A 27,489-nucleotide genomic window follows, 5' to 3' on the forward strand; every position below is an offset into this window, starting at 1 on the left:
CCCGTAGTGTCCAGGGATGTGCAGGTTAGGGTGAATTGACTGTGGGAAATTGTCCCATAGTGCCCAGGGACATGCAGGTTAGGGTCAATTGGCCGTGGGAAAGTGTCCCGTAGTGTCCAGGGACATGCAGGTTAGGGTGGATTGACCGTGGGAAATTGTCCCATAGTGCGCTGGAACATGCAGGTTAGGGTGAATTGGCCGTGGGAAATTGTCCCGTAGTGTCCAGGGATGTGCAGGTTAGGGTGGATTGACCGTGGGAAATTGTCCCATAGTGCCCAGGAACATGCAGGTTAGGGTGAATTGACTGTTGGAAATTGTCCCATAGAGCCCAGGAACATCCAGGTTAGGGTGAATTGGTCGTGGGAAATTGTCCCGTAGTGTCCAGTGATTTGAGGCCAGGTGTTTTCGCGATGAAAGATGCAGGGTTATTGGGATTGTGTTGTGGCACAATGGATCAGGGTGGGATGCCTTTCCCAGGGTCAGTGCGCACTCAATGGGCAGAACGGCCTCTTTCTGTTTTTGGGGATTCTAACACTCCCTGTAGCAGAATAATGAATGAGCCAGAGGGTCATTGAGACTCAATACAGGAGGGAGGGTTACAAACCCCACGGTCAGTATGGGGGTACATGTTGGTTAAAGGGGAGTCTGGAGAGCACACCTCTGGGAGACTGAAATTGGGAATGTGATTCCCTGGCATTCAGGATCCACACAATCCCTCTGATACCCACGATGGGCCGAACATCCTCTCTCTGTGCTGTCAGCGTCAATTCCTCTCATTGTCCTGGTGTTTACCTGCACGCTGCCCGTTTGACTCCTCGACACCTGGATCCGATGGCCATACACCTGAACTTCAACCAGACGTGTCCAGGTCACAGCCTGGGATCCGCGATGATCGTTCTCCACAACAACACTGAATGCGGTCAGGTTCCCGGTCTCTCCACACGACTTACTGAAGGTGTATTTACAAGAGCCTTGGAAATCAAACCTCTTGCTGTCAAAGCTGGTGTAATGGGGGTCACCGGAGGCGAAGCAGGTGCCACGTGCTCTGGGGTAGCAGCCCCGTACCCCGTTCACCAGGCGGCAATCTTCATGGTGCCCACAGCTGAAAGCGGAACAGCTGATGCCAACACTGGCGTTGAGGCAGCTACATTTCTGACTGCAGCTCTCAGTCAGGATGACACTCTCACCTTTGCTGTAGTAACGACCTTGGAAGGAGCAGCCACACTCAGCGGAGGTCACACACACACCTCCGCTCAGGAAGTAACCCGGGTCACACTTGCAGCCCTCCACGCACGGCTCATTGCAAAACAACAGCACGTTAGGATCAGTGCAAGTGGCTGGGCAGGCGCTAGTGCAGGTCTGGTAGTGACTGTGTGGTGGACACTGCATCTCTGAAACACAAAATGACACGGTGTAAGGGGAATTACAGTCAGTGATCCAAAAGGGAAATCTTTCCCCACAATGTGCCTAGATGGGAAACCATTGGAAGCAGCAATCCATTGCTCTGTTCAGTTTCACTGTCTGTCGTTGAACACAGAGACAATCCTTATCCCAATGACCTGTCACTAACCGACAGGATGGGATGGACTGTACTGAGCAGAATGCTCAGGTTCCATCAGGTCACACTGCTCTATTCTGACCGGTCACTGCTTGGTAAAGCTGTCTTCAGCAAATCTATGACTCTGATCCTGTACTTAGATTCCAGAAAGTGTTCGATCGACAGTTACAACAAAGATGGTTGTGGGAAAATAAAGCTGACACTGTAGTGGGTAACATATTGGAATGGTTTGGAGATGCTGTTGTTGGACTGGTTTGTACAAAGTTAAAAATCATACAACACCGGGTAATAGCTGAAAATGTGTTGCTGGAAAAGCGCAGCAGGTCAGGCAGCATCCAAGGAGCAGGAGAATCGACGTTTCGGGCATAAGCCCTTCTTCAGGAATCCGGGTTATAGTCCAACAGGTTTAATTGGAAGCACACTAGCTTTCGGAGCGTCGCTCCTTCATCAGGTGATTGTCGCTCCGAAAGCTAGTGTGCTTCCAATTAAACCTGTTGGACTATAACCTGGTGTTGTGTGGTTTTTAATATTGGAATGGGTTAGTGATTGGCTGGTTAACAGGAAACACAGAGCAGATATCAGTGGCTCTATTGTACGATTGCAAGATGTTTTCTTTCATTTGTGATTTGATGTATCATTTCCTATGTACCTCAGTCACCATTATATGTTGTTAATGTACAAGCCACAAACACTTCCACTGGCAGCTCATTCCATGTGCGTACCACCCTCTGTGTGAAAAAGTTACCCCTCAGGTTCCCTTTTATCCTTTCCCCCCTCATCAGAAACTGACACCCTCTAGTCCTTGATTCCCTGATGCTGGGAAAAAAAACTGAGCGCATTCACCCTCTCAGTGCCAATCATGACCTTATACACTTCTACAAGATCACCCCGTCAGTCTCCCACACTCAAATGAAAAGAATCCCAGCTTGTCCAACCTCGCCCGATAACTCAGAAACCTTATTACAGGCCTTACTGAAATCCATATACACTACATTTACCACCCTGCCCTCATCAACCTTCCTGGTCACTTCATCAAAGAACTCCAACACATTTGTGAGGCATGACCTCCCACTCACAACACCATGCTGACTACTCCTCACCCGACCCTATTTTTCCAAATGGAGGCATATCTGATCCCTCAGAATCTTCCCAAGTTTCTTACCCAACACAGATGTTAGGATAACTGCTCCATTGTTCCCAGGATTTTCTTTGCAGCCCTTCTTGAATAACGGCACAACATTCGCTACCTTCCAGCCTTCCATGGCCTCACCCGTGGCTGACGATGAGGCAAAAATATCAGCCAGAGAACCCGACAATTTCTTCTCCAGCCTCTTGCAATGTTCATGGATGTAGCTGGTCAGGACCAGGAGATTTATCCACCTTCATACACTCTAATACATCCGACACCATCTCTACTGTGATATGGACAGGCCCCAAGGTATCACCACAACCTTCCCCAAGTTTCTAACTCCTCATGTCTTTCTCTACAGTAAAGACACTGGAGAAAGATTGAATGAGGACCTCACGCATCTCCTGTTCTTCGACACAGACGTGTCCACTTTGGTGCTTGAGGGGCCTATTCTCTCCCTAGTTATTCTTTTCCTTTTAATGGACTTAAAGAACCTCTTTCGATTCACCCTTTGTTTAAGCTTTTGTATCTTTGTCCGACGGGAGAGCATATCTGGGGTGGGAGGGGTCAATGGGTGGAAGGTTAGTTTGATTAGATTCCCTGCAGTATGGAAACAGGCCCTTTGGCCCAACAATTCCACACCTACCCTCTGAAGAGTAACCCACCCAGACCCATTTCCCCCTGACTTGTGTAACCTAACACTGTGGGTAAATTAGCACGGCCAATTCACCCGAACCTACACATCACTGGACACGATGGGACAATTTCCCATGTCCAATCGACCCTAACCTGTACATCCCTGGGCACTATGGGACAATTTCCCATGGCCATCCACCCTAACCTGCACATCCCTGGGCACTATGGGACAATTTCCCATGGCCAATCCACCCTAACCTGCACATCCCTGGGCACTATGGGACAATTTAGCATGGCCAATCCACCCTAACCTGCACATCCCTGGGCACTATGGGACAATTTCCCAAGGCCAATTCACCCTAACCTGCACATCCCTGGGCACTACGGGACAATTTCCCATGGCCAACCCACCCTAACCTGCACATCCCTGGACACTATGGAACAATTTCCCATGGCCAATCCACCCTAACCTAAACATCCCTGGACACTATGGGACAATTTCCCATGGCCAATTCCCCCTAACCTGCACATCCCTAGACACTTTGGGACAATTTCCTATGGCCAATCCACCAAAACCTGCACATCCCTGGACACTATGGGACAATTTCCCATGGCTAATCCACCCTAACCTACACATCCCTAGACACTATGGGACAATTTCCCATGGCCAATCCACCCTAACCTACACATCCCTGGACATTATGGGACAATTTCCCATGGCTAACCCACCCTAACGTGTACATCAAGGAAAAGCTCCTGTGTGTCCTAGATAAGTATGTACCTGTCAGGCAGGGAGGAAGATATAGAACGCGTGAGCCGTGGTTTACTGAGGAAGTGGAATCCCTGGTCAAGAAGAAGAAGGCGGCTGATGTTCGGACAAAATGTGAAAGCTCAGTTAGGGAGCTTGAGGGTTACAAGGAAGTCAGGAAAGACCTAAAAGGAGAGCTCAGAAGAGCCAGGAGGGGACATGAGTAGTTGTTGGTGGATAGGATCAGGGTTAACCCTAAGTCTTTCCATAGGTATGTCAGGAATAAAGGAATGACGAGAGTTAAATTAGGGCCAATCAAGGATAATAGTGGGAAGTTGTGAGTGGAGTCAGAGGAGATAGGGGAAGCACTAAATAAATATTTTTCGACAGCGTTCACTATAGAAAATGAAAATGTTGGCGAGGAAGATACAGAGATACTTGCATCAAGACTAGAAGAGATTGAGGTTCACAAGGAAGAGGTATTAGAAACACTGCAGAGAGTGAAAATAGACAAGTCCCCAGGGCCGGATGGGATCTATCCGAGGATCCTCTGGGAAGCAAGTGAATAGATTGCCGAGCCTTTGGCATTGATCTTCAAATCATCATTGTCTACAGGAATAGTGCCTGAGGACTGGAGGATAGCAAATGGGTTCCCTTGTTCAAAAAGGGTAGTAGAGACAGCCCTGGTAATTACAGACCAGTGAGTCTCACTTCAGTTGTTGGTAAAGTGTTGGAAAAGGTTATAAGAGATAGGATTTATAACCATCGAGAAAAGATTAATCTGATCAGGGACAGTCAGCACAGTTTTGTGAAGGGTAGGTCGTGCCTAACGAATCTTATTGAGTTTTTTGACAAAGTGACCAAACAGGTCGATGAGAGTAAACCGGTTGATGTGGCGTATATGGATGTGGTGCAAGGCGTTCGATAAGGTTCCCCACAGTAGGCTATAATACAAAATGTGGAGGAATGGGATTGTGGGATACATAGCAGTTTGGATCAGTAATTGGCTTGCTGAAAGAAAACAGAGGGTTGTAGTTAATGGAACATGTTCATCTTGGTGTCCAGTTACTAGCGATATACCGCAAGGGTCAGTATTGGTTCCACTGCTATTCGTCATCTTTATAAATGACCTGGATGAGGGCTTAGAAGGGTGGGTTAGTAAATTTGCGGACGACACCAAGGTCGGTGGAGTTGTGGATAGTGATGAAGGATGTAGTAGGTTGCAGAGAGACATGGATAGGATGCAGAGCTGGGCTGAGAGGTGGCAAATGGAGTTTAATGTGGACAAGTGTGAGGTGATACACTTTGGATGGAGTAATCAGAATGCAAAGTACTGGGCTAATGGTATGTTTCTTGGGAGTGCAGATGAGCAGAGAAGTACACAGATCCCTGGAAGTTGCCACCCAGATTGACAGGGTTGTTAAGAAGGCATACAGTGTTTTGCCTTTATTAATAGCGGGATTGAGTTCCGGAACCAGGAGGTCATGCTGCAGCTGTACAAAGCTCTGGTAAGACCACACTTGGGGTATTGTGTACAGTTCTGGTCACCGCATTATAAGAAGGATGTGGAAGCTTTGGAAAGGGTGCAGAGGAGATTTATTCGGAAGTTGCCTGGTATGGAAGGAATATCCACAACTCCACTGACCAGGATACTGATTAGGAATGATCAGCCATGATTATATTGAATGGCGGTGCAGGCTCGAAGGGCTGAATGGCCTACTCCTGCCCCTATTGTCTATTGTCTATCTTACCAGGAGAGGCGGAGGGCCTTGAGGCTGTTCTCGTTAGAGAGAAGAAGGTTGAGAGGTGACTTAATAGAGACATACAAGATTATCAGAGGTTAGATAGGGTGGACAGAGAGAGGCTTTTTCCAAGTACGGGGACGGCAAACACGAGGGGACACAACTTTTAAGTGAGGGGAGATAGGTATAAGACAGATGTCAGAGGTAGTTTCTTTACACAGAGAGTAGTAAGAGTATGGAATGCATTGCCTGCAACGGTGGTAGATTCGCCAAGTTTAAGTGCATTTAAGTCGTCATTAGACAGGCATATGGACGTACATGGAATAGAGTAGGTTAGATGGGCTTCAGGTTAGTATGACAGGGCGGCGCAACATCGAGGGCCAAGGGCCTGTACTGCGCTGTAATGTTCTATGCTCTATGTTCTATGTTCTATGTTCTATCACTGGACACTATGGGACAATTTCCCATGGCCAATCCACCCTAACCTGCACATCCCTGGGCACTATGGGACAATTTCCCATGGCCACTCCACCCTAACCTGCACATCACTGGACACTATGGGACAATTTCCCATGGCCAATCCACCCAAACCTGCACATCCCTGGACAATATGGGACAATTTCCCATGGCCACTCCACCCTAACCTGCACATCCCTGGACACTATGGGACAATTTCCCATGGCCAATCCACCCTAACCTGCTCATCCCTGGACAATATGGGACAATTCCCCATGGCCACTCCACCCTAACCTGCACATCCCTGGACACTATGGGACAATTTCCCATGGCCAATCCACCCTAACCTGCACATCCCTGGGCACTATGGGACAATTTCCCATGGCCAATCCACCCTAACCTGCACATCACTGGACACGATGGGACAATTTCCCATGGCCACTCCACCCTAACCTGCACATCCCTGGACAATATGGGACAATTTCCCATGGCCACTCCACCCTAACCTGCACATCCCTGGACACTATGGGACAATTTCCCATGGCCAATCCATGCTAACCTGCACATCCCTGGACACGATGGGACAATTTCCCATGGCCAATCCACCCTAACCTGCACATCCCTGGACACGATGGGACAATTTCCCATGGCCACTCCACCCTAACCTGCACATCCCTGGACAATATGGGACAATTTCCCATGGCCACTCCACCCTAACCTGCACATCCCTGGACACTATGGGACAATTTCCCATGGCCAATCCTCCCTAACCTGCAAATCCCTGGGCACTATGGGACAATTTCCCATGGCCAATCCACCCTAACCTGCACATCCCTGGACACTATCGGACAATTTCCCATGGCCAATCCACCCTAACCTGCACATCCCTGGGCACTATGGGACAATTTCCCATGGCCAATCCACCCTAACCTGCACATCCCTGGACACGATGGGACAATTTCCCATGGCCACTCCACCTTAAGCTGCACATCCCTGGACACTATAGGACAATTTACCGAAGAAGGGCCTGTGCCCGAAACGTCGAATCTCCTGTTCCCTGGATGCTGCCTGACCTGTTGTGCTGTTCCAGCAATAAAGTTTCAACTTTGATCTCCAGCATCTGCAGACCTCACTTTCTCCTCCAATTTACCATGGCCAATCCACCCTAACCTGCACATCCCTGGGCACTATGGGACAATTTCCCATGGCCAATCCACCCTAACCTGCACATCTTTGGAGTGTGGGAGGAAACCGGAGCACACGGAGGAAACCCCCGCAGACATGGGGAGATCGTGCAATCTCCACACAGACAGTCCCCCGGGGGTGGGATCGAACCGGGGTCCCTGGCGCTGTGGGGGTAGCAGTGCTAACCACTGAGCCACATTGCTGCCCCGATTTGTGTAACGGACTGGGCTGTACACACACTCTCAGGGAGCAGAGTCCCTGAATATGTTTAAGGCAGAGGGGGTTAGATTCATGCTAAACCCAGTGCTGAAAGGTTATCAGGGAGTGGGCTAGCAGGAACGTGGAGCAATCAGATCAGCCATGAGCTGCCTCCCTGATGACGGGCTGAGTGGCCACCTCCTGCCATGTCCCCATGGAAACGGCCAAAGGCAGTGACCACGAGCTCGAAGTGACCGTGATTGTAGCAGGGGCCAGTGGCTCCCAAAGACAACTTTGGTCCTTACCGCAGCCAGTGACATTTCTCCAATCCCCGGTCATCACTCCCCGTCTCTGACACTCTGCTGCGTACGATCCAATCGCCTGACACAGCAGCTCCCCGCTCACTCCCACGGCGCACAGATCAAAGATGCAGTTTTCCTGGGCAGCCATCGGGCTCAGCACCGAATGGCACTGGTGGAATGGCCCACTGACGTTGCTCAGAACACCGCAGTAACTTTCGGAGCTCAAGAGACGGCGGTCAGAGTCACTGCACACAATCACCGAGCCCGGATCGTCCGAGCACACCGCCTCGGGATCGGAGATTTTCCAGCTGTTCCCGAACACTGCTGCTGTAGACAGCGCCGTGCCGTTGGGAGACACAAAATCGTCTGCCGGCTCTCCGTTGAAGTTTCCACACAGTCCGCACAGTGAGCCCGAATACAGGCTGGGAACCATCACCACCACATAATGGCTCCAGTCGTAGGACACTCGGAGCCCAAACTCCGTCTCCAGCACCGCCGCTGATCCGCTCTGGAAAAGATCGACTTTCCCGGATTCTAAACGCACCGGCAAATTGACACTCTCTCCGTTTACCTGGCGACAGAGAAACACAAGCTGGACTTGTGACAGATATAGGGGGGACACAGCAACAAATCACTGTCACCTCCCCCCAATATCCCTCCCTCAGGAACAGGGGAAATGGCTCTCGGATTCCCCCGGAACTCTGCCCTTCCTGGAACACCTCCACCAGGGACCCATTTCTCCAAACCGCACTGACACCCTCCCGATACATCAGGGAAAATCAGGACCGCTCTTTCATCAAAACCTTCACTGTTGCTGTCAGGAATGTGCCTCAATGTGTGCTTTCTTTTATTTCATTCACTGGATGTGGGGGGTCATTGGCTGGACCCAGTATTTATTGCCCCGTCCTTAGTTGCCCCCCTTGAGTTGGGAAGCATGGACTGGGAGCAATTGTTCCATGGAAAGGGCACTATAGACATGTGGAGACTGTTTAAGGAACAGTTGTTGCGAGTGATGAATAAATATGTCCCTCTGAGACAGGCAAGAAGGGGTAAGATAAAGGAACCTTGGATGACGAGAGTGGAGGAGCTTCTCATCAAAAGGAAGAAGGTAACTTACATAAGGTGGAGGAATCTAGGGTCAAGCTCAGCTCTACAGGATTACAGGCAGGCGAGGAAGGAGCTCAAAAATGGTCTGAGGAGAGAATCGGCAAGAAGGATTAGGGAGAATCCAAAGGCATTTTACACGTATGTGAGGAATAAGAGAATGATCAAAGAAAGAGTAGGGCCGATCAGGGATAGCATAGGGAACTTGTGTATCGAGTCTGAGGAGGTAGGGGAAGCCCTAAATGAGTTTTGTGCTTCTGTCTTTATGAAAGAAATGAACTTTGTAGTGAATGAAACCATTGAAGAGCAGGTGTGCATGCTGGAATGGATAGAGATAGAGGAAGCTGATGTGCTGAAAAGTTTGTCAAACATTAAGATTGACAAGTCGCCAGGCCCGGACCAGATTTGTTCTCGGCTGCTGTGGGAAGTGAGAAATGTGATTGCTTCGCTGCTTGCGAAGATCTTTGCATCCTCGCTCTCCACTGGAGTCGTACCTGAGGACTGGAGAGAGGCAAATGTAATTCCTCTCTTCAAGGAAGGAAATAGGGAAATCCCTAACAATTACAGACTGGTATGTCTCACGTCTGTCGTCTGCAAGATGTTAGAAAGGATTCTGAGGGATAGGATTTATGACCATCTGGAAGAGCATGGCTTGATTAAATGCAGTCAACATGGTTTTGTGAGGGGCAGGTCATGCCTCACAAACCTTATCAAGTTCTTTGAGGATGTGACTAGAAAGGTTGATGAGGGTCAAGCTGTGGATGTGGTTTATATGGACTTCAGCAAGGCATTTGATAAGGTTCCCCATGGTAGGCTTATTCAGAAGGTCAGGAGGAATGGGATAGAGGGAAATTTAGCTGTCTGGATACAGAATTGGCTGGTCGACAGAAGACAGCGAGTGGTAGTGGAAGGAAAGTATTCTGTCTGGACGTCTGTGGTGAGTGGTGTTCCACAGGGCTTTGTTCTTGGGCCTCTACTCTTTGTAATTTTTAGTAATGACTTGGATGAGGGGATTGAAGGATGGGTCAGCAAGTTTGCAGATGACACAAAGGTTGGAGGTGTCGTTGACAGTATAGAGGACTGTTGTAGGCTGCAGCGGGACATTGACAGGATGCAGAGATGGACTGAGAGGTGGCAGATGGAGTTCAACCTGGATAAATGCGAGGTGATGCATTTTGGAAGGTCGAACTTGAAAGCTGAGTACAGGATTAAGGATAGGATTCTTGGCAGTGTGGAGGAACAGAGGGATCTTGGTGTGCAGGTACATAGATCCCTTAAAATGGCCGCCCAAGTGGACAGGGTTGTTAAGAAAGTATATGGTGTTTTGGCTTTCATTAACAGGGGGATTGAGTTTAAGAGTCATGAGATCTTGTTGCAGCTCTATAAAACTTTGGTTAGACTGCATTTGGAATACTGCGTCCAGTTCTGGTCGCCCTATTATAGGAAAGATGAGGATGCTTTAGAGAGAGTTCAGAGGAGGTTTACCAGGATGCTGCCTGGACTGGAGGGCTAATCTTATGAAGAGAGGTTGACTGAGGTCGGACTTTTTCATTGGAAAAGAGAAGGAAGAGAGGAGACCTCATTGAGTTTTACAAGATAATGAGAGGTATCGATAGAGTTGATGGCCAGAGACTATTTCCCAGGGCAGAAATGATTAACACGAGGGGTCATAGTTTTAAGCTGTTTGGCAGAAAGTATAGAGGGGATGTCAGAGGCGGGTTCTTTACACAGAGAGTTGTGAGAGCATGGAATGCGTTGCCAGCAGCAGTTGTGGAGGCAGGATCATTGGGGACATTTAAGAGACTGTTGGACATGCATACGGTCACAGATATTTGAGGGTTCGTACATTAGGTTTACCTTACATGAGGATCAATGATCGGCACAACATCGTGGGCTGAAGGGCCTGTTCTGTGCTGTACTGTTCTATGTTCTATGTCTATATCCTTGTGTTTACCTGCACGCTGCCCGTTTGACTCCTCGACACCTGGATCCGATGGCCATACACCTGAACTTCAACCAGACGTGTCCAGGTCACAGCCTGGGATCCGCGATGATCGTTCTCCACATCAACACTGAATGCGGTCAGGTTCCCGGCCTCTCCACACGACTTACTGAAGGTGTATTTACAAGAGCCTTGGAAATCAAACCTCTTGCCGTCAAAACTGGTGTAATGGGGGTCACCGGAGGCGAAGCAGGTGCCACGTGCTCTGGGGTAGCAGCCCCGTACCCCGTTCACCAGGCGGCAATCTTCATGGTGCCCACAGCTGAAAGCGGAACAGCTGATGCCAACACTGGCGTTGAGGCAGCTACATTTCTGACTGCAGCTCTCAGTCAGGATGACACTCTCACCTTTGCTGTAGTAACGACCTTGGAAGGAGCAGCCACACTCAGCGGAGGTCACACACACACCTCCGCTCAGGAAGTAACCCGGGTCACACTTGCAGCCCTCCACGCACGGCTCGTTGCAAAACAACAGCGCGTTAGGATCAGTGCAAGTGGCTGGGCAGGCGCTAGTGCAGGTCTGGTAGTGACTGTGTGGTGGACACTGCATCTCTGAAACACAAAATGACACGGTGTCAGGGGAATTACAGTCAGTGATCCAAAAGGGAAATCTTTCCCCACAATGTGCCCAGATGGGAAACCATTGGAAGCAGCAATCCATTGCTCTGTTCAGTTTCACTGTCTGTCGTTGAACACAGAGACAATCCTTATCCCAATGACCTGTCACTAACCGACAGGATGGGATGGACTGTACTGAGCAGAATGCTCAGGTTCCATCAGGTCACACTGCTCTATTCTGACCGGTCACTGCTTGGGAAAGCTGTCTTCAGCAAATCTCTGACTCTGATCCTGTACTTAGATTCCAGAAAGAGTTCGATCGACAGTTACAACAAAGATGGTTGTGGGAAAATAAAGCTGACACTGTAGTGGGTAACATATTGGAATGGTTTGGAGATGCTGTTGTTGGACTGGTTTGTACACAGTTAAAAATTATACAACATCAGGTTATAGTCCAACAGGTTTAATTGGAAGCACACTAGCTTTCGGAGCGTCGTTCCTTCATCAGGTGATATTGGACGGCTCAATCCTGACACAGAATTTATAGCAAAAATTTACAGTGTGATGTCACTGAGATTATACACTGAAAAATTGATTATGTCTTTGATCTATTTGAATACCATGATAGTTTCACATCTTTCATGTGTAAATCATAAAACCTTTTTTTTAAATTTGCATTCTCGGGTTAGCTGTTAACAATGGTGATAGCTAGACAATATGTTAAATGCGTTAGCCCCCTGTGTTCTCTGTCTATGCCATGATGTTTGGATTGATTCTAATCTAAAAAGTGAGATAACGGAGTTTTACATGAATGCATGCAGTTTTTGAGCAAAGTACAATGTAACTCTGCAAGTACAAGTTCACCCCACAAAATATATACACGCTGCAGCCGATAGGGTACCCTTCGTTGTTCGGTATTTCCCAGGAGCTGAAAAACTACACCATGGTCTTCGTGACCTGCAACACATTATCAATGGAGATGAGCACCTCACCAAGACCTTCCCCACACCTCCACTACTTGCCTTTAAACAACCGCCAAATCTCAAACAGGTCATTGTTTGTAGCAAGCTGCCCGGCCCTCAGGACAACTCCATACAACCCTGTCACGGTGGACGCTGCAAGACGTGTCAGATTGTGGACATAAATACCACTATTACGCCTGGGAACACCTCCCACCTTATACATGGCAGGTACTCGTGTGACTCAGCCAACATTGTCTATCTTATACGTTGCAGGCAAGGATGCCAGGAGGCATGGTACATTGGGGAAACAGAGCAGAGGCTACGCCAACGGATGAATGGGCACCGCACAACAATCAACAGACAGGAGGGTTCCCTCCCAGTCGGGGAACACTTCAGTGGTCCGGGACATTCAGCCTCGGACCTTCGGGTGACCATCCTCCAAGGTGGACTTCGGGACAGGCAGCAGAGAAAAGTGGCCGAACAGAGGCTGATAGCTAAGTTCGGTACCCACAGGGAGGGCCTCAACCGGGACCTTGGGTTCATGTCACATTACAGGTGACCACCATTGCACTATACACACACATACACACACACACATTCCTATACACACGGACACACATACACACACACACACACACATACACACAGACACACACACAGATACTCCTAAACACACACACACACACACATTCCTATACACACAGACACATATACACACAGACACACACACACACACACAGATACTCCTAAACACACACACACACATTCCTATACACACAGACACACGATCACACATATACACAGATGCGCACACAGACACCCATACACACATACACACACACACACTCCCACACTCACACATGCACCCCCCTCACAGACTTAAGACACTCTACACTCACTACACACACACACACACACTTTCCCACACTCACAACCCCCACCCCAGACAGACACATACACACAGACAGACAAAGCCCCACATGCACACATATATTTTGTGGGTGAATTTGTACTTGCAGAGTTACATTGTACTTTGCTCAAAAACTGCATGCACTCATGTAAAACTCACTTTTAACTCACTTTTTAGATTAGAATCAGTCTAAACATCATGGCGTAGACAGAGAACACAGGGGGCCAACAACTTCAACATATTATCTAGCTATCACCCATTATTAACAGCTAACCTGAGAATGCAACTTTTAAAAAATGGTTTTTGATTTATACATGAAAGAAGTGAAACTATCACGGTATTCAAACAGATGAAAGACTTAACAATGAATTTTTCAATGTAAAATTTCAGTGACATCACACTGTAAATTATTGCGATAAATTCTGTGTTACGATCGAGCCCTCCACTATCATCTGATGAAGGAGCGTCGCTACAAAAGCTAGTGTGCTTCCAATTAAACCTGTTGGACTATAACCTGGTGTTGTGTGGTTTTTTTTATATTGGAATAGGTTAATGATTGGCTGGTTAACAGGAAACACAGAGCAGATATCAGTGGCTCTTTTATACGATTGTAAGATGTTTTCTTTTCTTTCATTTGTGATTTGATTTGTTTTATCATTCCCCATGTACCTCAGTCACCACTGAATGTTGTTAATGTACCAGCCACAACCACTTCCACTGGCAGCTCATTCCATGTGCGTACCACCCTCTGTGTGAAAAAGTTACCCCTCAGGTTCCCTTTTATCCTTTCCCCCCTCATCAGAAACTGACACCCTCTCGGCCTTGATTCCCTGATGCTGGGAAAAAAAAACTGAGCGCATTCACCCTCTCAGTGCCAATCCTGACCTTATACCCTTCGACAAGATCACCCCGTCAGTCTCCCACACTCAAATGAAAAGAATCCCAGCTTGTCCAACCTCTCCCTATAACCCAGACCATTGAGACCTGGCAACATCCTTGTAAATTTCCCCTGCTCTCTTTCCAGTTTAATAACATTTTTCCTATTACAAGGTGACCAAAACTGAACACAATATTCCATGTGTGGCCTCACCAAGGTCCTGTACAACTGCAACATAACTTGCCAAGTTCTGCCCTCAGTGCCCTGACTGATGAGGGCCAGTGTGCCAAAAGCCTTGTTCACTGCCCTGTCTACCTATGACTCCACTTTCAGAGAACCATGCACCTGAACTCCAAGATCCCTCTGTTCCACTACACTCCTTTAGGCTCTACCTTTCACCATGAAACTCCCCTAATCACAGGCCACCAGGCCGACAAGGAACCTTCCACTAGTCCCCTCTGCTTCATACCACCAAGCCAATTATGGATCGTATTTGCCAGCTCTCCCGGTAATCCATGTGATCTAACCTTCCTGAACAGCCTACCATGTGAAACCTTATTAAAGGCCTTACTGAAATCCATATACACTACATCTACCACCCTGCCCACATCAACCTTCCTGGTCACTTCATCAAAGAACTCCAACACATTTGTGAGGCATGACCTCCCACTCACAACACCATGCTGACTACTCCTCACCCGACCCTATCTTTCCAAATGCAGGCATATCTGATCCCTCAGAATCTTCCCAAGTTTCTTACCCAACACAGATGTTAGGATAACTGCTCCATTGTTCCCAGGATTTTCTTTGCAGCCCTTCTTGAATAACGGCACAACATTCGCTACCTTCCAGCCTTCCATGGCCTCACCCGTGGATAACGATGAGGCAAAAATATCAGCCAGAGAACCCGACAATTTCTTCTCCAGCCACTTGCAATGTTCATGGATGTAGCTGGTCAGGACCAGGAGATTTATCCACCTTCATACACTCTAATACATCCGACACCATCTCTACTGTGATATGGACTGGCCCCAAGGTATCACCACAACCTTCCCCAAGTTTCTAACTCCTCATGTCTTTCTCTACAGTAAAGACACTGGAGAAAGATTGATTGAGGACCTCATACATCTCCTGTTCTTCGACACAGACGTGTCCACTTTGGTGCTTGAGGGGCCTATTCTCTCCCTAGTTATTCTTTTTCTTTTAATGTACTTAAAGAACCTCTTTCGATTCACCCTTTGTTTAAGCTTTTGTATCTTTGTCCGACGGGAGATCATATCTGGGATGGGAGGGGTCAATAGGTGGAAGGTTAGTTTGATTAGATTCCCTGCAGTATGGAAACAGGCCCTTTGGCCCAACAATTCCACAACTACCCTCTGAAGAGTAACCCACTCAGACCCATTTCCACCTGACTTGTGCAACCTAACACTGTGGGTAATTTCCCATGGCGAATCCACCCTAACCTGCACATCCCTGGGACAATCTGGTGCAATTTCCCATGGCCAATTCACCCTAACCTGTACATCAAGGAAAAGCTCCTGTGTGTCCTAGATACGTATGTACCTGTCAGGCAGGGAGGAAGATATAGAACGCATGAGCCGTGGTTTACTCAGGAAGTGGAATCCCTGGTCAAGAAGAAGAAGGCGGCTTATGTTCGGACAAAATGTGAAAGCTCAGTTAGGGAGCTTGAGGGTTACAAGGAAGTCAGGAAAGACCTAAAAGGAGAGGTCAGAAGAGCCAGGAGGGGACATGAGTAGTTGTTGGTGGATAGGATCAGGGTTAACCCTAAGTCTTTCCATAGGTATGTCAGGAATAAAGGAATGACGAGAGTTAAATTAGGGCCAATCAAGGATAATAGTGGGAAGTTGTGTGTGGAGTCAGAGGAGATAGGGGAAGCACTAAATAAATATTTTTCGACAGCGTTCACTATAGAAAGTGAAAATGTTGGCGAGGAAGATACAGAGATACTTGCATCTAGACTAGAAGAGATTGAGGTTCAGAAGGAAGAGGTATGAGAAATACTGCAGAGTGTGAAAATAGACAAGTCCCCTGGGCCGGATGGGATCTATCCAAGGATCCTCTGGGAAGCAAGGGAAGAGATTGCCGAGCCTTTGGCATTGATCTTCAAATCATCATTGTCTACAGGAATAGTGCCTGAGGACTGGAGGATAGCAAATGGGGTTCCCTTGTTCAAAAAGGGTAGTAGAGACAACTCTGGTAATTACAGACCAGTGAGTCTCACTTCAGTTGTTGGTAAAGTGTTGGAAAAGGTTATAAGAGATAGGATTTATAACCATCGAGAAAAGAATAATCTGATCAGGGACAGTCAGCACAGTTTTGTGAAGGGTAGGTCGTGCCTAACGAATCTTATTGAGTTTTTTGACAAAGTGACCAAACAGGTAGATGAGAGTAAACCGGTTGATGTGGCGTATATGGATGTGGTGCAAGGCGTTCGATAAGGTTCCCCACAGTAGGCTATAATACAAAATGTGGAGGAATGGGATTGTGGGATACATAGCAGTTTGGATCAGTAATTGGCTTGCTGAAAGAAAACAGAGGGTTGTAGTTAATGGAACATGTTCATCTTGGTGTCCAGTTACTAGAGATATACCGCAAGGGTCAGTATTGGGTCCACTGCTATTCGTCATCTTTATAAATGACCTGGATGTGGGCTTAGAAGGGTGGGTTAGTAAATTTGCGGACGACACCAAGGTCAGTGGAGTTGTGGATAGTGACAAAGGATGTAGTAGGTTGCAGAGAGACATGGATAGGATGCAGAGCTGGGCTGAGAGGTGGCAAATGGAGTTTAATGTGGACAAGTGTGAGGTGATACACTTTGGATGGAGTAATCAGAATGCAAAGTACTGGGCTAATGGTATGTTTCTTGGGAGTGCAGATGAGCAGAGAAGTACACAGATCCCTGGAAGTTGCCACCCAGATTGACAGGGTTGTTAAGAAGGCATACAGTGTTTTGCCTTTATTAATAGCGGGATTGAGTTCCGGAACCAGGAGGTCATGCTGCAGCTGTACAAAGCTCTGGTAAGACCACACTTGGGGTATTGTGTACAGTTCTGGTCACCGCATTATAAGAAGGATGTGGAAGCTTTGGAAAGGGTGCAGAGGAGATTTACTAGGATGTTGCCTGGTATGGAAGGAATATCCACAACTCCACTGACCAGGATACTGATTAGGAATGATCAGCCATGATTATATTGAATGGCGGTGCAGGCTCGAAGGGCTGAATGGCCTACTCCTGCCCCTATTGTCTACTGTCTATCTTACCAGGAGAGGCTGAGGGCCTTGAGGCTGTTCTCGTTAGAGAGAAGAAGGTTGAGAGGTGACTTAATAGAGACATACAAGATTATCAGAGGGTTAGATAGGGTGGACAGGGAGAGGCTTTTTCCAAGTATTGGGATGGCAAACACGAGGGGACACAACTTTAAAGTGAGGGGAGATAGGTATAAGACAGATGTCAGAGGTAGTTTCTTTACACAGAGAGTAGTAAGAGTATGGAATGCTTTGCCTGCAACGCTGGTAGATTCGCCAAGTTTAAGTGCATTTAAGTCGTCATTAGACAGGCATATGGACGTACATGGAATAGAGTAGGTTAGATGGGCTTCAGGTTAGTATGACAGGGCGGCGCAACATCGAGGGCCAAGGGCCTGTACTGCGCTGAAATGTTCTATATTCTATGTTCTATGTTCTATGTTCTATCACTGGACACTATGGGACAATTCCCCATGGCCAATCCACCCTAAGCTGCACATCCCTGGGCACTATGGCACAAGTTCCCATGGCCAGTCCACCCTAACCTGCACATCCCTGGGCACTATGGGACAATTTCCCATGGCCACTCCACCCTAACCTGCACATCCCTGGACAATGTGGGACAATTTCCCATGGCCACTCCACCCTAACCTGCACATCCCTGGGCACTATGGGACAATTTCCCATGGCCACTCCACCCTAACCTGCACATCCCTGGACAATATGGGACAATTTCCCATGGCCACTCCACCCTAACCTGCACATCCCTGGGCACTATGGGACAATTTCCCATGGCCACTCCACCCTAACCTGCACATCCCTGGACACTATGGGACAAGTTCCCATGGCCAGTCCACCCTAACCTGCACATCCCTGGGCACTATGGGACAATTTCCCATGGCCACTCCACCCTAACCTGCACATCCCTGGACAATGTGGGACAATTTCCCATGGCCACTCCACCCTAACCTGCACATCCCTGGGCACTATGGGACAATTTCCCATGGCCACTCCACCCTAACCTGCACATCCCTGGACACTATGGGACAATTTCCCATGGCCAATCCACCCGAACCTGCACATCCCTGGACACTATGGGACAATTTCCCATGGCCAATTCACCCTAACCTGCACATCCCTGGGCACTATGGGACAATTTCCCATGGCCACTCCACCCTGACCTGCACATCCCTGGACACTATGGGACAATTTACAATGGCCACTCCACCCTGACCTGCACATCCCTGGACACGATGGGACAATTTCCAATGGCCACTCCACCCTGACCGGCACATCCCTGGGCACTATGGGACAATTTCCCATGGCCAATCCACCCTAACCTGCACATCCCTGGACACTATGGGACAATTTCCCATGGCCAATCCACTCTAACCTGCACATCCCTGGACACTATGGGACAATTTCCCATGGCCAATCCACCCTAACCTGCACTTCCCTGGGCACTATGGGACAATTTCCCATGGCCAATCCACCCGAACCTGCACATCCCTGGACACTATGGGACAATTTCCCATGACCAATCCACCCGAACCTGCACATCCCTGGAGACTATGGGACAATTTCCCATGGCCAATTCACCCTAACCTGCACATCCCTGGGCACTATGGGACAATTTAGCATGGCCAATCCACCCTAACCTGCACATCCCTGGGATATTATGGGACAATTTCCCATGACCAATCCACCCTAACCTGCACATCTTTGGAGTGTGGGAGGAAACTGGAGCACCCGGACGAAACCCACGCAGACATGGGGAGATCGTGCAAGCTCCACACAGACAGTCCCCCGTGGGGTGGGATCGAACCGGGGCCCCTGGCGCTGTGGGGGTAGCAGTGCGAACCACTGAGCCACATTGCTGCCCCGATTTGTGTAACAGACTGGGCTGTACACACCCTCTCAGGGAGCAGAGTCCCTGAATATGTTTAAGGCAGAGGGGGTTAGATTCATGCTAAACCCAGTGCTGAAAGGTTATCAGGGAGTGGGCTAGCAGGAACGTGGAGCAATCAGATCAGCCGTGAGCTGCCTCCCTGATGACGGGCTGAGTGGCCACCTCCTGCCATGTCCCCATGGAAACGGCCAAAGGCAGTGACCACGAGCTCGAAGTGACCGTGATTTGTAGCAGGGGCCAGTGGCTCCCAAAGACAACTTTGGTCCTTACCGCAGCCAGTGACATTTCTCCAATCCCCGGTCATCACTCCCCGTCTCTGACACTCTGCTGCGTACGATCCAATCGCCTGACACAGCAGCTCCCCGCTCACTCCCACGGCACACAGATCAAAGATGCAGTTTTCCTGGGCAGCCATCGGGCTCAGCACCGAATGGCACTGGTGGAATGGCCCACTGACGTTGCTCAGAACACCGCAGTAACTTTCGGAGCTCAAGAGACGGCGGTCAGAGTCACTGCACACAATCACCGAGCCCGGATCGTCCGAGCACACCGCCTCGGGATCGGAGATTTTCCAGCTGTTCCCGAACACTGCTGCTGTAGACAGCGCCGTGCCGTTGGGAGACACAAAATCGTCTGCCGGCTCTCCGTTGAAGTTTCCACACAGTCCGCACAGTGAGCCCGAATACAGGCTGGGAACCATCACCACCACATAATGGCTCCAGTCGTAGGACACTCGGAGCCCAAACTCCGTCTCCAGCACCGCCGCTGATCCGCTATGGAAAAGATCGACTTTCCCGGATTCTAAACGCACTGGCAAATTGACACTCTCTCCGTTTACCTGGCGACAGAGAAACACAAGCTGGACTTGTGACAGATATAGGGGGGACACAGCAACAAATCACTGTCCCCTCCCCCCAATATCCCTCCCTCAGGAACAGGAGAATTGGCTCTCGGATTCCCCCGGAACTCTGCCCTTCCTGGAACACCTCCACCGGGGACCCATTTCTCCAAACCGCATTGACACCCTCCCGATACATCAGGGAAAATCAGGACCGCTCTTTCATCAAAACCTTCACTGTCGCTGTCAGGAATGTGCCTCAATGTGTGCTTTCTTTTCATTCATTCTCAGGATGTGGGGGGCCACTGGCTGGGCCCAGCATTTATTGCCCCGTCCTTAGTTGCCCCCATTGAGTTGGGAAGCATGGACTGGGAGCAATTGTTCCATGGTAAAGGCACTGTAGACATGTGGAGACTGTTTAAGGAACAGTTGTTGCGAGTGATGAATAAATATGTCCCTCTGAGACAGGCAAGAAGGGGTAAGATAAAGAAACCTTGGATGACGAGAGTGGAGGAGCTTCTCATCAAAAGGAAGAAGGTAACTTACATAAGGTGGAGGAATCTAGGGTCAAGCTCAGCTCTACAGGATTACAGGCAGGCGAGGAAGGAGCTCAAAAATGGTCTGAGGAGAGAATCGGCAAGAAGGATTAGAGAGAATCCAAAGGCATTTTACACGTATGTGAGGAATAAGAGAATGATCAAAGAAAGAGTAGGGCCGATCGGGGATAGCATAGGGAACTTGTGTATCGAGTCTGAGGAGGTAGGGGAAGCCCTAAAAGAGTTTTTTGCTTCTGTCTTTATGAAAGAAATGAACTTTGTAGTGAATGAAACCATTGAGGAGCAGATGTGCATGCTGGAATGGATAGAGATTGAGGAAGCTGATGTGCTGAAAAGTTTGTCAAACATTAAGATTGACAAGTCGCCAGGCCCAGACCAGATTTGTTCTCGGCTGCTTTGGGAAGTGAGAAATGTGATTGCTTCGCCACTTGCGAAGATCTTTGCATCCTCGCTCTCCACTGGAGTCGTACCTGAGGACTGGAGAGAGGCAAATGTAATTCCTCTCTTCAAGGAAGGAAATAGGGAAATCCCCGGCAATTACAGACCAGTCAGTCTCACGTCTGTCGTCTGCAAGGTGTTAGAAAGGATTCTGAGTGATAGGATTTATGATCATCTGGAAGAGCATGGCTTGATTAAATGCAGTCAACACGGCTTTGTGAGGGGCAGGTCATGCCTCACAAACCTTATCGACTTCTTTGAGGATGTGACTAGAAACGTTGATGAGGGTCGAGCTGTGGATGTGGTTTATATGGACTTCAGCAAGACATTTGATAAGGTTCCCCATGCTAGGCTCATTCAGAAAGCCAGGAGGAATGGGATACGGGGGAACGTAGCTGTCTGGATACAGAATTGGCTGGCCAACAGAAGACAGCGAGTGGTAGTAGAAGGAAAATATTCTGCCTGGAAGTCTGTGGTGAGTGGTGTTCCACAGGGCTCTGTCCTTGGGCCTCTACTGTTTGTAATTTTTATTAATGACTTGGATGAGGGGATTGAAGGATGGGTCAGCAAGTTTGCAGATGACACAAAGGTTGGAGGTGTCGTTGACAGTACAGAGGGCTGTTGTAGGCTGCAGCGGGACATTGACAGGATGCAGAGATGGACTGAGAGGTGGCAGATGGAGTTCAACCTGGATAAATGCGAGGTGATGCATTTTGGAAGGTCGAACTTGAAAGCTGAGTACAGGATTAAGGATAGGATTCTTGGCAGTGTGGAGGAACAGAGGGATCTTGGTGTGCAGGTACATAGATCCCTTAAAATGGCCGCCCAAGTGGACAGGGTTGTTAAGAAAGTATATGGTGTTTTGGCTTTCATTAACAGGGGGATTGAGTTTAAGAGTCATGAGATCTTGTTGCAGCTCTATAAAACTTTGGTTAGACTGCACTTGGAATACTGCGTCCAGTTCTGGTCGCCCTATTATAGGAAAGATGAGGATGCTTTAGAGAGGGTTCAGAGGAGGTTTACCAGGATGCTGCCTGGACTGGAGGGCTAATCTTATGAAGAGAGGTTGACTGAGCTCGGACTTTTTCATTGGAAAAGAGAAGGAAGAGAGGAGACCTCATTGAGTTTTACAAGATAATGAGAGGTATCGATAGAGTTGATGGCCAGAGACTATTTCCCAGGGCAGAAATGATTAACACGAGGGGTCATAGTTTTAAGCTGTTTGGCGGAAAGTATAGAGGGGATGTCAGAGGCGGGTTCTTTATACAGAGAGTTGTGAGAGCATGGAATGCGTTGCCAGCAGCAGTTGTGGAGGCAGGATCATTGGGGACATTTAAGAGACTGTTGGACATGCATACGGTCACAGACATTTGAGGGTTCGTACATTAGGTTTACCCTACATGAGGATCAGTGGTCGGCACAACATCGTGGGCTGAAGGGCCTGTTCTGTGCTGTACTGTTCTATGTTCTATGTCTATATCCTTGTGTTTACCTGCACGCTGCCCGTTTGACTCCTCGACACCTGGATCCGATGGCCATACACCTGAACTTCAACCAGACGTGTCCAGGTCACAGCCTGGGATCCGCGATGATCGTTCTCCACATCAACACTGAATGCGGTCAGGTTCCCGGCCTCTCCACACGACTTACTGAAGGTGTATTTACAAGAGCCTTGGAAATCAAACCTCTTGCTGTCAAAGCTGGTGTAATGGGGGTCACCGGAGGCGAAGCAGGTGCCACGTGCTCTGGGGTAGCAGCCCCGTACCCCGTTCACCAGGCGGCAATCTTCATGGTGCCCACAGCTGAAAGCGGAACAGCTGATGCCAACACTGGCGTTGAGGCAGCTACATTTCTGACTGCAGCTCTCAGTCAGGATGACACTCTCACCTTTGCTGTAGTAACGACCTTGGAAGGAGCAGCCACACTCAGCAGAGGTCACACACACACTTCCGCTCAGGAAGTAACCCGGGTCACACTTGCAGCCCTCCACGCACGGCTCGTTGCAAAACAACAGCGCATTAGGATCAGTGCAAGTGGCTGGGCAGGCGCTAGTGCAGGTCTGGTAGTGACTGTGTGGTGGACACTGCATCTCTGAAACACAAAATGACACGGTGTCAGGGGAATTACAGTCAGTGATCCAAAAGGGAAATCTTTCCCCACAATGTGCCCAGATGGGAAACCATTGGAAGCAGCAATCCATTGCTCTGTTCAGTTTCACTGTCTGCCGTTGAACACAGAGACAATCCTTATCCCAATGACCTGTCACTAACCGACAGGATGGGATGGACTGTACTGAGCAGAATGCTCAGGTTCCATCAGGTCACACTGCTCTATTCTGACCGGTCACTGCTTGGGAAAGCTGTCTTCAGCAAATCTCTGACTCTGATCCTGTACTTAGATTCCAGAAAGTGTTCGATCGACAGTTACAACAAAGATGGTTGTGGGAAAATAAAGCTGACACTGTAGTGGGTAACATATTGGAATGGTTTGGAGATGCTGTTGTTGGACTGGTTTGTACACAGTTAAAAATCATACAACACCGGGTTATAGCCGAAAATGTGTTGCTGGAAAAGCGCAGCAGGTCAGGCAGCATCCAAGGAGCAGGAGAATCGACATTTCGGGCATAAGCCCTTCTTCAGGAATCCGGGTTATAGTCCAACAGGTTTAATTGGAAGCACATTAGCTTTCGGAGCGTCGCTCCTTCATCAGGTGATTGTCGCTCCGAAAGCTAGTGTGCTTCCAATTAAACCTGTTGGACTATAACCTGGTGTTGTGTGGTTTTTAATATTGGAATGGGTTAGTGATTGGCTGATTAACAGGAAACACAGAGCAGATATCAGTGGCTCTATTGTACGATTGCAAGATGTTTTCTTTCATTTGTGATTTGATGTATCATTTCCTATGTACCTCAGTCACCATTCTCTGTTGTTAATGTACAAGCCACAAACACATCCGATGGCAGCTCATTCCATGTGCGTACCACCCTCTGTGTGAAAAAGTTACCCCTCAGGTTCCCTTTTATCCTTTCCCCCCTCATCAGAAACTGACACCCTCTAGTCCTTGATTCCCTGTTGCTGGGAAAAAAAACAGCGCATTCACCCTCTCAGTGCCAATCATGACCTTATACCCTTCGACAAGATCACCCCGTCAGTCTCCCACACTCAAATGAAAAGAATCCCAGCTTGTCCAACCTCTCCCTATAACTCAGAAACCTTATTACAGGCCTTACTGAAATCCATATACACTACATCTACCACCCTGCCCTCATCAACCTTCCTGGTCACTTCAGCAAAGAACTCCAACACATTTGTGAGGCATGACCTCCCACTCACAACACCATGCTGACTACTCCTCACCCGACCCTATCTTTCCAAATGCAGGCATATCTGATCCCTCAGAATCTTCCCAAGTTTCTTACCCAACACAGATGTTAGGATAACTGCTCCATTGTTCCCAGGATTTTCTTTGCAGCCCTTCTTGAATAACGGCACAACATTCGCTACCTTCCAGCCTTCCATGGCCTCACCCGTGGCTGACGATGAGGCAAAAATATCAGCCAGAGAACCCGACAATTTCTCCTCCAGCCTCTTGCAATGTTCATGGATGTAGCTGGTCAGGACCAGGAGATTTATCCACCTTCATACACTCTAATACATCCGACACCATCTCTACTGTGATATGGACTGGCCCCAAGGTATCACCACAACCTTCCCCAAGTCTCCAACTCCTCATGTCTCTCTCTACAGTAAAGACACTGGAGAAAGATTGATTGAGGACCTCACACATCTCCTGTTCTTCGACACAGACGTGTCCACTTTGGTGCTTGAGGGGCCTATTCTCTCCCTAGTTATTCTTTTCCTTTTAATGGACTTAAAGAACCTCTTTCGATTCACCCTTTGTTTAAGCTTTTGTATCTTTGTCCGACGGGAGAGCATATCTGGGATGGGAGGGGTCAATGGGTGGAAGGTTAGTTTGATTAGATTCCCTGCAGTATGGAAACAGGCCCTTTGGCCCAACAATTCCACAACTACCCTCTGAAGAGTAACCCACTCAGACCCATTTCCCCCTGACTTGTGCAACCTAACACTGTGGGTAAATTAGCATGGCCAATTCACCCGAACCTACACATCCCTGGGCACTATGGGACAATTTCCCATGGCCAATTCACCCTAACCTACACATTACTGGGCACTATGGGATAATTTCCCATGGCCAATCCACTCTAACCTCCACATCCCTGGACACTATGGGACAATTTCCCATGGCCATACACCCTAACCTGCACATCCCGAGAGACTATGGGACAATTTCCCATGGCCAATCCCCCCTAACCTGTACATCCCTGTGCACTATGGGACAATTTCCCATGGCCAACCCACCCTAACCTAAACATCCCTGGACACTATGGGACAATCTCCTACGGCCAATCCACCCTAACCTGCATATCCCTGGGACACTATGGGACAATTTCCCATGGCCAAGGCACCCTAACCTGCACATCCCTGGGCACTATGGGACAATTTCCCATGGCGAATCCACCAAAACCTACACATCCCTAGACACTATGGGACAATTTCCCATGGCCAATTCACCCTAACCTGCACATCCCTGGGCACTATGGGACAATTTCCCATGGCCAATTCACCCTAACCTAAACATCCCTGGACATTATGGGACAATTTCCCATGGCCAATTCACGCTAAACTGCACATCCCTGGGCACTATGGGACAATTTCCCATGGCCAATTCCCCCTAACCTGCACATCCCTGGGCACTATGGGACAATTTCCCATGGCCAAGCCACCCTAACCTGCACATCCCTGGGACACGATGGGACAATTTCCCATGGCCAATTCACCCTAACCTGCAAACCCCTGCGCACTATGGGACAATTTCCCACGGCCAATTCACCCTAACCTGCACATCCCTGGGCACTATGGGACAATTTCCCATGGCTAATCCACCCTATCCTACACATCCCTAGACACTATGGGACAATTTCCCATGGCCAATTCACCCTAACCTGCACATCCCTGGGACACTATTGGACAATTTCCCATGGCCAACCCACCCTAACCTGCACATCCCTGGACACTATGGGACAATTTCCCATGGCGAATCCACCAAAACCTACACATCCCTAGACACTATGGGACAATTTCCCATGGCCAATTCACCCTAACCTGCACATCCCTGGGCACTATGGGACAATTTCCCATGGCCAATTCACCCTAACCTAAACATCCCTGGACATTATGGGACAATTTCCCATGGCCAATTCACGCTAAACTGCACATCCCTGGGCACTATGGGACAATTTCCCATGGCCAATTCCCCCTAACCTGCACATCCCTGGGCACTATGGGACAATTTCCCATGGCCAAGCCACCCTAACCTGCACATCCCTGGGACACTATGGGACAATTTCCCATGGCCAATTCACCCTAACCTGCACACCCCTGCGCACTATGGGACAATTTCCCACGGCCAATTCACCCTAACCTGCACATCCCTGGGCACTATGGGACAATTTCCCATGGCTAATCCACCCTATCCTACACATCCCGAGACACTATGGGACAATTTCCCATGGCCAATTCACCCTAACCTGCACATCCCTGGGACACTATTGGACAATTTCCCATGGCCAACCCACCCTAACCTGCACATCCCTGGACACTATGGGACAATTTCCCATGGCCATTCAACTCTAACCTGTACATCAAGGAAAAGCTCCTGTGTGTCCTAGATAAGTATGTACCTGTCAGGCAGGGAGGAAGATATAGAACGCGTGAGCCGTGGTTTACTGAGGAAGTGGAATCCATGGTCAAGAAGAAGAAGGCGGCTTATGTTCGGATAAAATGTGAAAGCTCAGTTAGGGAGCTTGAGGGTTACAAGGAAGTCAGGAAAGACCTAAAAGGAGAGCTCAGAAGAGCCAGTGGGGGACATGAGTAGTTGTTTGCGGATACGATCAGGGTTAGCCCTAAGTCTTTCCATAGGTATGTCAGGAATAAAGGAATGACGAGAGTTAAATTAGGGCCAATCAAGGATAATAGTGGGAAGTTGTGTGTGGAGTCAGAGGAGATAGGGGAAGCACTAAATAAATATTTTTCG

At 48.7% G+C, this 27,489-nt stretch overlaps 1 protein-coding gene across 1 annotated transcript in view; it reads right to left on the reverse strand.

Moving 5' to 3' along the window:
* Positions 1-27,489, reverse strand: part of LOC122547501 (IgGFc-binding protein-like) — a 159,684-nt gene that overhangs the window by 37,419 nt on the left and 94,776 nt on the right. Inside the window, 5 exon segments of the mRNA XM_087980826.1 lie at positions 793-1,391; positions 7,958-8,525; positions 11,013-11,611; positions 19,813-20,380; positions 22,868-23,466. Coding sequence (XP_087836952.1) covers positions 793-1,391; positions 7,958-8,525; positions 11,013-11,611; positions 19,813-20,380; positions 22,868-23,466 — 2,933 coding nt within the window.

The sequence above is a fragment of the Chiloscyllium plagiosum genome, unplaced genomic scaffold (genome assembly GCF_037043375.1).
Source record: "Chiloscyllium plagiosum isolate Xiang-an unplaced genomic scaffold, Cpla_swu_hap1 HiC_scaffold_38, whole genome shotgun sequence".
In the NCBI taxonomy this organism is placed as follows: Eukaryota; Metazoa; Chordata; class Chondrichthyes; order Orectolobiformes; family Hemiscylliidae; genus Chiloscyllium; species Chiloscyllium plagiosum.